The 13,590-nt window shown below is 40.4% G+C and overlaps 1 protein-coding gene across 1 annotated transcript in view; it reads right to left on the bottom strand.

Moving 5' to 3' along the window:
• LOC128519948 (SH3 and multiple ankyrin repeat domains protein 1) overlaps positions 1–13,590 on the bottom strand; it is a 158,400-nt gene that overhangs the window by 123,930 nt on the left and 20,880 nt on the right. The window contains exon 2 of the mRNA XM_053493928.1: positions 1,033–1,573. Coding sequence (XP_053349903.1) covers positions 1,033–1,518 — 486 coding nt within the window. The 5' untranslated portion in view covers positions 1,519–1,573. The remainder of the gene's footprint in view (positions 1–1,032; positions 1,574–13,590) is intronic.

Below are 13,590 nucleotides of genomic sequence, written 5' to 3'. Positions count from 1 at the left end.
ATAATCACATACATTTGAGGGCAACACTTGTCCCACTTTTCCTTTTTTACTTCCCTAGAGCTGAGTGTGTGGGGGGGTGGGGGGGGTTCTATCCATACTCTACACCTAGAGCAGTTTTCAGGCTTTGTTTTTCTTTATGACATTTTCTTCTGTATCTAACTGGTTCCATCAGCATCTTTATTATCAAACTCTTTTTTGCCTTGATTTCCCCTCGATTTATTTTTCTCTTAAAATTATTTTGCATCCTCCCAAGTTAATCTCAACACTGTACTTCAACATGCTCTTGATGTGATAGCATCAAGGAAGGCAGTAGCATCTAGAATCAGTTGCTTTGTAAATAATTCTCCTCCCCCCTCTGTCCTGACACTTGTGTATCTACAGTCTCTGACACAGCAGATGGCAGTATGCAATATATACAAAGAAATAAACACAAAGAATATGCTTAATATTATTAGTAATTTGGAAGACAATGTTAAGAGTAAATCCTTTATCTGCACTCCTACTTTATCAACTATGACTGTGCACACACACACACACAGATTTCAGAAGAGAGAGGCAGCACTGATAATGTCAGATTTTAAACATTTGTCCACCTTTGGGGTCTACTCTCCGCAGTTCCTAGTGTAAACGCAGCCATAAAGAACTTTTAAAGGCACATCAGAGGTTCGCTCGGTCCAATTATTTATGTACTTTAAATTATTTTTAAGGGATAAAGATGTATATCCATCAATCATTGTAAACAGCCTTACATTTTAGCAAACACAGGACATAAGTCTTTAGCCCTATACAGATGCGATTAGTTTTCCATGTCGGATTTATCTTATATATATATATAGTATATTGCGCATACATGCATATAATGTGATACAGTATGTTAAATTTTACCTTCTGCAAAATAGAGTAAAAATTAACATTAAAAGAAAGTAAAAATTACTTCAGATACTAACAGAAGAACACAATTTATTTTACATGCATAAAACTGGTCTTAAATTCATATACATGTGTGTGTTAGTGTGTATACTGTCTCCATACCGTCTGCTTGAGGTCAGGAATTCCAATTCGAAACACCATTGTGTTGAGATGTGAATCCTCCAGTGGTGTGATTGTGGTCATGCTGCGCTCCATGTGACGCCTTCGAGCCTGTTGATTGGTTAAAACTTTATAAAGCTGCTGCTGATTGGCTGGAGTTTGATGATACATCTCATGACTGGCTGGCTGATGATGTAGTACTGCCTGATTGGCTGAAATCCCCCGGTGTCCTGGAATGGCCATTCGCTGCTGCTGCCTATCTGCTTTTTGCCTTCTAATTACAATGGCTGCTGGCGTAAGCCCCTCCCCCTTAATCTCATGTAACTGGGTGCCTCCACGGTTCTGGATCTCCTCAACATCATCCATTAATCCATTTTGCCTCTTTTCCTCTTCTGCTTCATTTTCTAATTCTTTATTTTCTGGTGCAGTAAAAAAAAGTTTTCCCAGCATCCTTTGCTGCGCCATGTCATTAAGTATCATGGTTGTCATGGTGATGTGATATGTTTACCTTCAGTGATGAACAGCACATCACGGACAGAGTATACTGTAAGAAGAAAAGAGAGGTCAAGCTAATTCCAACAAACTAACTAATTGCTAAATTGGTCAATTCATTAAGTAACACTTCTAGCACCATGAAGATAAATACAAGTACTTCATTGATGTACACTGTTCAGCCATGAATTAAACACTAAACAATTGCACAATAAGTTATTAAAGCGGATGCATTTGTAACAGGAAAATGGCCAAGCCTAAGTATCTGATTGACTTTGACCCAGATTGTGATGTCTAGATGACTGGATAAGAGCATTTCCAAAACTGCAGCTCTTCTGGGGTGTTATTGTTCTGCATTGGTCAGGACCTATCAAAAGTGTTCCAAGTGTCATGGACAGCCAGGGCTCTTTGATGTGAAAAGAAAGATGATCTGTCTGGTAGAATCCAACAAAATAGCTACTGTAGCTTTAACTGCTAAAGAAGTGAATGCTGGATATGACAGAGAGGATTCCGAACAATCAGTGCATGGCAGATATGGAGCTTCATAGCTGCAAAGTGGTCAGGGTGCCCATGCTGTCCCATGTCCTCCACCAAAAGCTCCTGTAATGGACGTGTGGGCAACAGACCTAGAGCACGGAGCAATGGAAGGAGGTGGTATGGTCAGATAGGTCATGATTTCTTTTACAACATGTGGAAGGCTGTGTGTGTGTGTGTGTGTGTGTGTGTGTGTGTGTGTGTGTGTGTGTGTGTGTGTGTGTATTCACAGCTTCAGTTAGTCCAGAATGCAGCAGTGAGTCCTCACTAGAACCAGAAGATACGAGCACATCACCCCTATCTTATCTTCACTTCATTGGCTTTCTGTGAAATTTTGCATTGATTTTAAAATACTACTTTTGACATATAAAGCATTAAATGGTCTCGCACCGCAGTATCTGAGTAAACTGCTAGTGTCTTACGATCCGCCACGCCTACTTCGATCAAAGGATGCAGGCTGCTTATCAGTACCGCGTATTATAAAAACTACAGCTGGGGGCAGAGCTTTTTCTTACAAATAGTATCTTATGAAATAGTCTTCCAAATAGTGTTTGGGACTCAGACACAGTCTCAGTGTTTAAGTCCAGGCTAAAAACCTATTTATGTAATCAAGCATTTTTATAAATAGATTTGCTTTGGCCTTGACTGGTGTTGGCAACTGTTTCTCTGGGGACTTGACAGTTCTGATAGTTCAGGACTAGAACTTCTTACAAGTCTACCTGGGTCTTCAATAACTACCTGGACTCCATATTAACATCAATTAACATCAGCTATTATAGCTGAACTGCCTCACACCCTACACACTGTATAAATGCAGATCATTTACTGCTTTCTGTTTCACCCAAATGAGGATGGGTTCCCTGTTGAGTCTGGTTCCTTTCAAGGTTTCTTCCTATTACCATCTCAGGGAGTTTTTCCTTGCCACTGTCGCCCTCGGCTTGCTCACCAGGGACAAACTGACCATTTTGATTCATACAAATTCACTTCAATAATATCCAACTTAAATAATTCTTTTGATTGTGTAAAGCTGCTTTGCGGCAATGAAAATTGCTTAAAGCGCTATACAAATAAAATTGAATTGAATTGAATTGAATTTGCCTTAGGTAAAGGAGCAGATCTGGGGGACTCATGGACGTAGAGTATTATGGTGAACTGGTATGTTTAGATGCTGTCTTCCCCACTCTCATTGATTACTCAGGTTTGTTGACGGTGAGGTGATTGGTTGCTTTACATTTTAGGGAGCCCTCATGTCTGTGTTTCCTTCTGGCTCTCCCTTTTAGTTATGCTGTCATAGTTAGTCCTGCCGGAGTCTCTGCTTGCACTCTACAGTAAAAATACATTTACATTATATGACTGTGACCAGACCTAACTGTTATCTCTTCTCTTCTGCTCTCTCTCCTGCTCTTTCTTTTCCTGCTCTCCCCCTCTCTCTCTTTTCCTCTCTCTGTCGAGCTACACATGTCATTTCTGAGCTGCCAGTGAGCCAGACTCCCACTGCCCTCCGGACCTGTTTGACCCATCCTGGTGCCCCGCTTCTGGTTGGAGATCTCGTCACACAAGGATGCCCCGTGTGTCTCTTTGGGATGCGTCTGGTGTCTGGGGATGGTTTCACTCTACCTAGAAGACGGTTCTACGTAAACACTGTTATAGAGTTACAGCCCTTCATAAAGATGGTGTGCTTTGTAAATGTAGAGAATGCGTATGACAGCCTGCCGAGAGAGGAACTGGTAGAGAAGTATGTTAGAGTGGTGCAGGACATGAAAGCTGTAAGTCAGTGGTAAGATGTGCTGTAGATGTGACAGAAGAGTTCAAGTTGAAGGTGGGTCTTCATCAAGGCTCTAAGCCCCTTCTTGTTTGCTCTAGTGATGGACAGATGAGGTTAAATAGGAGTCTCCATGGACTATGATGTTTGCAGATGACATTGTGCTTTGTAGTGAGAGCAGTGAACAGGTCTAGGAAATTTCCAAAAGACTTCTCTTTGGGGGTGACAATGATGGATAATATCAAGAATGAGTCTATCAGAGGGATAACCCATCAGTAGAAGGTTGGAACTGCCAGGCAGGAGGTCTAGAGAAAGACCAAAAAGGAGATTTATAGATGCAAGAGAGGACATAAAGTTTGTTGGTGTGAGAAAAGAGGATGCACAGGATAAATTTATATGGAGGAAGTTGGTTCGCTGTGGTAACCACTGAAAGAGAACAGCCGAAAGAAGAAGATGGAGACTGTTTACGCTGATGGCAGTTTCCTCTTTCAGCAGGATAATGCGCCCTGACACATTAAACACATAAGTAAGAAATGGTTTGAGGAACATGCCAAACAGTTAGAGGTATTGACTCTGCCTCCCGATCCTTTAAAGCTCTATCTAATTGAATGTCTGTGGGATGTGCTGGAGACAGAAATACATCTAATCCATGGAGGCTCCACCTCACACACGTAGGGGACTTAAAGGATCTGCTGCTGATGTTTTGGGGCCAGATACCACATATCCCTTCAGAGCTCTAATGGCACAAGGTGAATTACACAATATTAGGCAGGTGGATTTATTTTTATGGCTGATCAATGTATTTAAATTCATATTGTAAATAAATGACTAGCCAATCTACCAACTACCCTACCTGAAAAACGCTAAATAGAAGCCATAAATAATTTTCTCTCTTTCTGTCTTCCTCTCTTTCTGTATGCGTGTTTCTATTACTCTTTCTCTCTCTCTCCTTCTCACACTGATTCTCCCAGTTGTTCTCTCTCTCTATGTAGGACATAATGTGGATATAGATATTTTCAGTAAATCCGTCCCCAGAAAATTTAATTGGAGAACTTCCAGGGAACAGATTGTCCCACTTTTATGCCCCGCTAAACAAAAGTGGAACAGTCGAGTTCTGTCCTCTCCCCATCATTTCATGCTTTGCCCTGTTGCTTCATCTAATAAAATAAAATGATACAACACACATTTTCAAAAGTTTAAATCTGCAGAAGACATATTATTACATAGTATTGCCTTAACTTAGTGTAGCACACCCACTCTATTACCCCTACCCTCCGACAGAATTGTATGGTCCTCATTACAGCTCTGACAACTAACAGCTGCATTTAATTTTTATCACCTCATAAAATTTGAGAACAATAAGGCTGAATTTTGATGTAAACATAAGTAGTTAGCAGCACCATGGGTACTATATTGTAAAAAGGTTTGACTTATGCAGTTATACCCTAAATGTGCTGATGTACAGAATTATGGGATACTGTCTGTCTTTGTGTAAATAAGAATAACTAGTACAGCAACATGTTTGCTTGCTTATTTCCTATATATTCCATATAATTCTTATTGTACCAAGTAATAAAAATATAAAGAGCAAGCCGAGTGGTCGAGTGTGATTTGCTAGCTGGAAGGACGTAATGTGGTAACAAAAGAAGTTGAACCTCAGAGCATGATGAAAAAAAAGTAAGAAAAGTATTATGTGTCAAGTTTTAATTAGAGTTTAACCTTTTCAATTGTGCTGATTCTTTTGTCAAATGGTAACAGTTTGATTTTCATGATTTATAGAAATAAGGAGTCTGGTACTATGGCAGCTCATCAAACCTTTTGAAGCATTGGGGCTCCTGCAATTATTTCAATTTGGTACAGGTTAGCATGTGGATGTGTACACAAGGATGTTTAGAAATAAGTGTGATGTGATGCAGGTGACACGTTTATCTTGCTTAATCCATGCTATGAAGCCAAAAGGTGAAGCTTTATTAAAGAATGGCACTCTGGATTCAGCTGGTGTCAGTGACCAAGCAAGTTCCAAATCCTCATCCAGTTTCAGCAAAAAGACAGATACCCACAATCAACAGAAAGGTCTTGTTTATTTGGTCACTACATTATATAATTTGATCTGCACAGGTTTTTCTCTGTATGGCGTTTCTGTCATAATCGTTCCATTCTTTAACTGGGCTTAGAAACTGTGGCCAGGATGTATGGGGCAGAGCTCAAACCCTCAGCCCTCTAATCAGCAACCCAAAAACACTGGCCTCCCAAGAACTCATTTAATGGCCCTTTTAATTAAAGCATTACATCATACTGCGAACTATAACCACTATAACCACTTGCCAATTTGGATTGGAGTTATTGCCACATCCCTTGTACAGTCCTGACCTCGCTCCAAGACATATCCACATGCTTAAACACCATCAAAGGAGTTCCTGGGAGGCCAGCATTTTAGACATAAAGCAGGCAGTCCTGCTTTTTACCTTGATAGTGTCCAAGCAAACACTTTACCGTGAAAGTGTTATTTCAGATGTATCTGTCATTAAGAGTGAAAAAACACTCCCATTGGAGTTTAACTCTGAAATTATTAAGTTAAAGTAAGAAAATATTTAATAATATCAATATATTTAAAAGTGTGTGTGTGTGTGTGTGTGTGTGTGTGTGTGTGAAGAGGTTATGTTAAATGAACATTTTAATGACTTTCACTTTGACCTTGTTTCTACATTACAGCTAAATTTAAATTAATTAATAACCTTTTTATATAAATGTGGTAATTTTAGATAAGATTAGATAAGAATCTGATTTAGACCTTAAATTATTATAAAATATGTCCATCATATTGTGCTCTTAAGCTCATCGTGTTCAGGCGATCAACAAACAAACAACATGAATCAGGACCGGGCTAAGTCAGGAAGCAGGTAACTGGAACAGAATCAGATTGAGGATATTAACACAGAAATATAAGGCTTGGCATAGGCTGACACAGTGCAAAAGAGTCCTTTTATATTGAAGTGGGTGGGTGTGTAGGTGTGTGTGTCTGAGAGAGAGAAAGAGTTGGAACATCTAAGTTAGTCAGAGTTTGCAGCCGCCATGTTTATAGGCCATGTTCAACTTCTGTTTAATAAACATATGTCACACTCTCCCTTTAACGAGATCGCAGGTCTTGCAACAGGCAAACACGGCCACGGGTTTCCAGTCAGGCAGGCCCACGGCTGCCTTCTTATGCTGTCACTAGACATGATGGCAATTAAGGACAATGCATGACACCTGAAAGCATGTTTATATACGTAGGTACCAAAGACAAAGCAGTAGATGTGCGGACATTTAGAAAGCACCAGAGTGTTGCTCTGGTATAGGAAGAAAAGAAACGTGACAAGAAATAAAAAGGATTAACCCTTTTTAGAAAAAGCAAGGGATATGCATTCACGTTTGTGTTTCAGTTTGTTTAGTTTTATTAATAAGCCCACGTTATCTCAGGATGGGTAACTTTCCCGCTTGGGCAAAAAAGTTTGCACAAGCACTTTCGCAGCTCACACACTGTGGTGCTGTGTCTCACAACGGCCGTGGTAAGGAAAACTCTACACAAAGTCAATGAACAGAGAGTGCTCAGGAAATGTGCAGAAGAGCTGGCAGATGTTCTCACTGACATCTTCAACATCTCTTTGAGCAGCACTGTCATTCCCACATGCTTTAAATCTACCGGCATCGTTTTCATACCGAAGAAGTCTTCTGTGTCCTGTCTCAATAACTACCGCTCTGTTGCACTCAAATCCATCATCCTGAAGTGCTTCAAGCGGCTCATCATGAGACACATCAAGACCCTGCTGCCCCCCTCACTGGACCCACTGCAGTTTGCGTATCGTTTAAACTATTTAACGGACGACACCATTTACACCACACTCCACCTGGCACTGACACACCTTGACAAGAAGAATACTTATGTTGGAATGCTGTATATAGTTTTCAGTTCAGCATTCAATACAATTATCCCCTAACACCTGATCAGAGAGCTGAGCCTGTTGGGCCTGAACACCTCCCTCTGTAACTGTAAAGGCCTCAGTCAGTGCGGATCGAGAACTTAACCTCCTGCACCACCACCACACTGAGCCCTGGGGCCGCCCAGGGCTGTGTGTTCAGTCCCCTGCTGATCATGATTGTTTGGCGACACAGAGCTGCAATCATATCATCAAGTTTGCTGATGACACGACCGTGGTGGGCTCTCAAGTCAGCATACAGAGAGGAAGTGCAGAGGCTAATAGACTGGTGGAAGGACATCAACCTATCTCTAAGACAAAAGAGATGGTTGTTGACTTCAGGAGGACATGGAGCGATCACTCTCCACTTAACATTAACGGCTCCTCTGTGGAGATTGTTAAAAGCACAAGATTCCTGAATGTCTACCTGGAGAACCTCACCTGGTCCCTCAACAACAGCTCTTTGCACAAGAAAGCACACACACACACACACACACTTAAATCACTCAGACGATCTAAATAACATTAGGATTGAACTAATAAACACACACATGCACAAACACTGATTTACTTGTATAGAAGTAGTTTTAGGATAACTTAAAAATAAAAAATGTAAATCAGTCATATCTGAGCTAGTCAGCTAATTAGGTCTCTTAGTTATCTTAATTTATGTTGTTGCATGTATGTACCACCTTGGTCCTGAAGGAGCGTTGCTCCTTTTCATTGTGTACTGAACTGTATATGGTTGGAATGACAATAAAAGCAGACTTGACTTGACTTGATCTGAGCTCAATTTTGAGTTTCATGGCAAAGGGTGTGAATACTTATGTATGTGTGATGTCTTGATTATTTTAATGAATTTGCAAAGATGCACTGCATAACAAGGGTGTTTAAGATATACAGTGCAGGGTTAAAACTTTCATGGCTATGTACTTAAATCTCACAGTTAAACTCACAGTTATTAAACTCCTAATTAATAAACCTGACCTTGACTCCTGTCAGCTGTCCAACCACAAGCCGATATTAAACCTCCCCTTTACCTCTAAGATCCTAGACGCATGTATTACCTTTTTTCTTTTTATCATCCTTGGAGACTTTAACAGAGCAAAAATAACCCACAGACTATAAAAATACAGGCAGCACATTAATTGTCCCACCAAATAACACATCAGATCATTGCTACATAGTCTTAAGGATGCATGTCATTCTGTACACCAGGTGGCTAGGTTCACCCCATAACACCAGGTATCTAGGTTCACCTCATAACAACCTACAGGCAGAAACTTTACACAGCTAAGCCTATGGTCAATGTGAAGTAAAGAGATGGACCAGGGAGGCAAAGCAGGAACTACTAGACTAGAGTGTCTTTAAATCTGCAACTGACAATCTGGACTGAGACTGTGACAACTTACAACAGTTTTTGTTAAGATTTATGTCACCAAAACCTTCTGCGCATATAACAAAAACAAGCCAGCGTTCATAGCCAGACTGAAACAACTTTGTTGAGGCCAAGGAGGATGCCTACAGAAGTGGAGACAAAGCTGTGTGCAAGCAGGCCAGAAACTTATTGACGAAGGGGTGGATAAAAGAAACTACACTGAAAAGCTGAAAACAGATAATAATAATGATAATAATAATAATAATAATAATAATAATAATAATAATAATAATATTACATTTTATGTGTAAGATACTTTTAATTCATTAAATTTCAAAGTGCTAACATTAAATTAAAAAAAGTATATAACAATTAAAAATATAAACCACATTACTAATTGTAAGCTTTCTTAAATAAAAAAGTCTTTGAGTTAGCTTTAAAAGAGTCAAGGCTCTGTGTGGCTCTCAGATGGACAGGAAGGCGATTTCAGATCTGTGGTGCATCTGAGCAGAAGGCTCGGTCCCCTATTAATACAGAGTCTGGTAAATGGGACTTTGAGCACACTTCCAGATGACCTAAGGGTGCGGTTAGAGCATTTTACAGAGATCAGTTCTTGCAGATAAGATGGTGGCTAACCAGTGAGACATTTATGTGTTAACATCAAGATTTTTTATTCAACGCGGGATGAGACAGCAAGCTAGTGCAGTGATTGGAAAATAGGAGTGATGTGTTCAAATTTCCTAGTTTTCATTAGGATTGTAGTGGCACTATTTTGGATGTATTGTAATGTTTGAATGTCCTTGACAGGGATCCCAACAAAGAGTCCATTACAGTAATCCAGCCTTGATGATATAAAGGCATGAAGAAGTTTCTCTGCATCTGGGAGTGTTAAAAGGGGGCGGAGTTTGGAGATATTTCGTAGATGGTAAACTGATGTTTTACATAGGTGTTTTATATGTTCACTGAAAGTCAGCTGTGGATCAAAACCGACCCCCATGTTAGTGACTGTGAAGGACAAATGATAACCTGACCATCAAAAGTAAACTGAGATGTGGAAAAAGAAATCTGATGAGGGTTTCCAGCAAGAAGTGCCTCGGGTTTATTGCTGTTCAACTGTAGAAAGTTATTGTTCATCCATGCCTTTATCTCTTTAAGAAATGCAAGGTTCGAAAGGGCTTTAGAGGGGCTTGGAGCAGTTTTAATATAAAGCTGCGTGTTGTCAGCATAGCAATGAAAAGACTAGGTTTAGTCTTAGTCATGCATTATCAGCATGTCTGCTGATAATGCACCCAAGGCGTAACATATAAATGGTAAAAAGAATGGGGCCAAGAACTGACCCCTAATATCACATGTGACATTAAGCAGCCTGGACTTACATCCTCCCAGCATGACACATTCAGACCTGTCAGACAGGTAGGACTGAAACCACTGCAATGTAGTTTGTGACAGACCAATAGTGTAATGGAGATGTTCCAGGAGAATATTGAGATCCACCGTATCGAAGGCTGCTGACAAATCAAGAAGGATAAGTAGAGAAGGCGATCCTGCATTAGCTGTCATGAGTAGATCATTTGTCACCCTGAGCAGTGCTGTCTCCGTGCTGCGGGCTAAATGAAAGTCCGACTGAAACTTCTCAAATAAGTTGTTGCACTTAATGTGGTTCAAGAGCTGAAAAACCACTGTCTTCTTCAGGACCTTTGAGGGAAACGTGAGATTTGAAATGGGCCAAACATGTGTTTCCAAACACATCAGGATCTAGTTAGGGCTTCTTCAAAGTCGGACGGTTGACAGTAGTTTTCAAAGAAGGTGAAGCATATTCAGTTTGTAGTGAAAGATTAACAAACTGTGTTATTAATGGACTGATACTGAAAATGAATAACTTGAGCAGTACTGTTGGAATGGGGACCAATGTACAAGATGATGGTCTCATCAAGGCGCGACCAGCCTTTTAATAGGGCGTTGTTCCTGTGTGTACCAGGGAGCAGAGCATTTAAAACGTTTAATACTACAGTATAAACGTTCCAGCGTTTATAGTATTCTACCAGTTCGTCTGCTGCCATGCCAACTGGACAGGTGATTTGTATAAAGTCTGCAGCCAAGAAGGTTAGATTAATGCGTTAAAAAGACATTTGGCGCTTGGATCTAGTAATAGGCATTGAGAAAGTGAAGGCCAAAGATATCACCATATGGTCCGACACACCTAGGTCATAGACCTCTAAGCCTTTGAATGTTCATGCATCAGTGTGTGAGTCTTGCAACACATAAAAAACTACACTGAGGCAAACAAAGACTGTCCCACCTCAACCCACTGACTGCCCCATCACCTCTGGTAACTCCCTAACAACCCCCCCCCCCCCATCATTCAAGCTGTGCTCACAATTTGTAAAGAAAATGTGAAACACCTCTTCCTGACACAAAAACAGGAAAGCACCTGGCCTAGATGGTGTCTCCCCCTCTTGTCCCAAAGCATGTACTGTTTTACTGAATCCAATCTTCTCCCATATTTTCAACAGGTCACTAGAGCTGGTAATTTTCCCGTCCTGTTTCAAATACTACACCATCTTCCTGGCTCCCAAGAAACCCTCTATCACAGGTCTGAATGATTACAGGCCTGTCACTCTGACATCTGTGGCCATTAAGTCATTTGAGTGACTTGTATTATTCTGTGGAACATTACAAACAGCTGTTGGAACCTCTGCAGTTTGCCGAGTCTGCATATCGGCAGGAGTTAGAGCAGCTGGTGCTCAGGTACATCAAAAATATCTGGACTTCAACACTACTTCCCCCCACAATACATAACCTCATACTCCAGTATATCTAAATGCACACTCCTATCTAGTCCTGCTAATATCCTGAACAGTAACTATGCTAATTCTTTTCCACTTGTTCTTACTTTCTCTACCCATCATGAGACACCTGGAGATTGTGCCAGCTTCAATAAGCAGAGGCCAACCCTGCAAAGATCTTGAGGCATTCAGATTGTTTGGAGCTACACATGCTGCTTCTGAGCTCCCAGCGATCCAGTTCCTCTCTGTCCTCTGCACTTGCTGACTCATCCCTGTGCTGAACTGGGCTCCATAAAAACTTAAACAACTTCTGTTATACTGACCCTCTAGCAGCCTAACACGTGATGTCGTTATATAATCCCTGCTATTCGCTATCACCCAAATGAGGATGGGTTCCCTGTTGAGTCTGGTTCCTCTCATGGTTTCTTCCTATTCCCATCTCAGGGCATTTTTCCTTGTCACCATCGCCCTCGGCTTTCTTATCAGGGACAATTTCTCAATTTTACTATTATCTATTTTTTTCACTTAATCATACTTTCATAAATTTCTTTTCATTTTGTAAAGCTGCTTTGAGACAATGACCATTGTTCAAAGTGCTATATAAATAAATTTGAATTAAATTGAATTAAATACCCCACAGCCAAGTGTATTATCCTTAATTGCAAATCTGTTAAGATATTGCCAGATAAAATTGACATGGTTACGGACACTACAGAGGTTTTGCTTTTTAAGCTTTTACCAGAAACCAAAATGCTTTAATTTAAGCAACAATTTTTACAGGTTATATGCTTCTAGAAGCTTACACCAACTTAAGTATAAAAACTCTTGAAGAAATATGAGTAATTTGCATTTTAGATTATTATTTAAAGTAAGACAGTAAAATGCAGAAAAATGAAAAAAAAAAAATTTATATATCCGCCTGTGACCCAGCAATTAATTTTTGTCCTCCGTGGGGGGGCATAATACTGTGGTCTTTATTTCAAACACCATGCATGCAGTGTCTGTGTCCTAATGTACTGGAAAGAGTACATATTGGTCACATGTTCTGTTTTTCTAAGGGCCTGTCCACACAGAGACGCATTTTGCTGTATACGTATATATTTTTTATCGTATTGGCGTTTCGTCCTCACGGATCCGGCGTTTTAGGAGACTGAAACCGCTATTTTTTTAAACCGGGTCCCAAAGTGGATAAATCTAAAAACTTCACCCTTGCGGTTTCGTGTGTACAGCCAATCCGTATATTTTGTGAAACGATAATGTCATCACATCACGTGTCGGCTGCGTCACACGTAACAGCAACAACAATAATGGCGGACTACATGATTGTGTTCGTGTTGCTACAAAGCCTACCAGCTTTATTACAGCAAAATATATTGCTTCTATGCAACTGTTATGAGCAACAAGCGATAACACCATCTTGGTTCGTATACAGCGCGAAGGTTATACGCATGCTCAAGATCTTCTTCTCCGTGTATAGTGTATCTCTATGGAATTACAGCGCCCCATACTGGTCTGGCATATATACTACACCGTTTTCAGTGGTTTCGTGTATACGCAGATATTTCTTGAGACGACGTCTTGTTTACGAAAAAGAATTATCGGATAGGGAACGCACCGGCTTCGTGTGGACTAACCCAAAATTGGTTGCGATTG

This window comes from Clarias gariepinus, chromosome 4 (assembly GCF_024256425.1).
Source record: "Clarias gariepinus isolate MV-2021 ecotype Netherlands chromosome 4, CGAR_prim_01v2, whole genome shotgun sequence".
In the NCBI taxonomy this organism is placed as follows: Eukaryota; Metazoa; Chordata; class Actinopteri; order Siluriformes; family Clariidae; genus Clarias; species Clarias gariepinus.
This window is presented reverse-complemented; position numbering and strand designations above follow the sequence as displayed.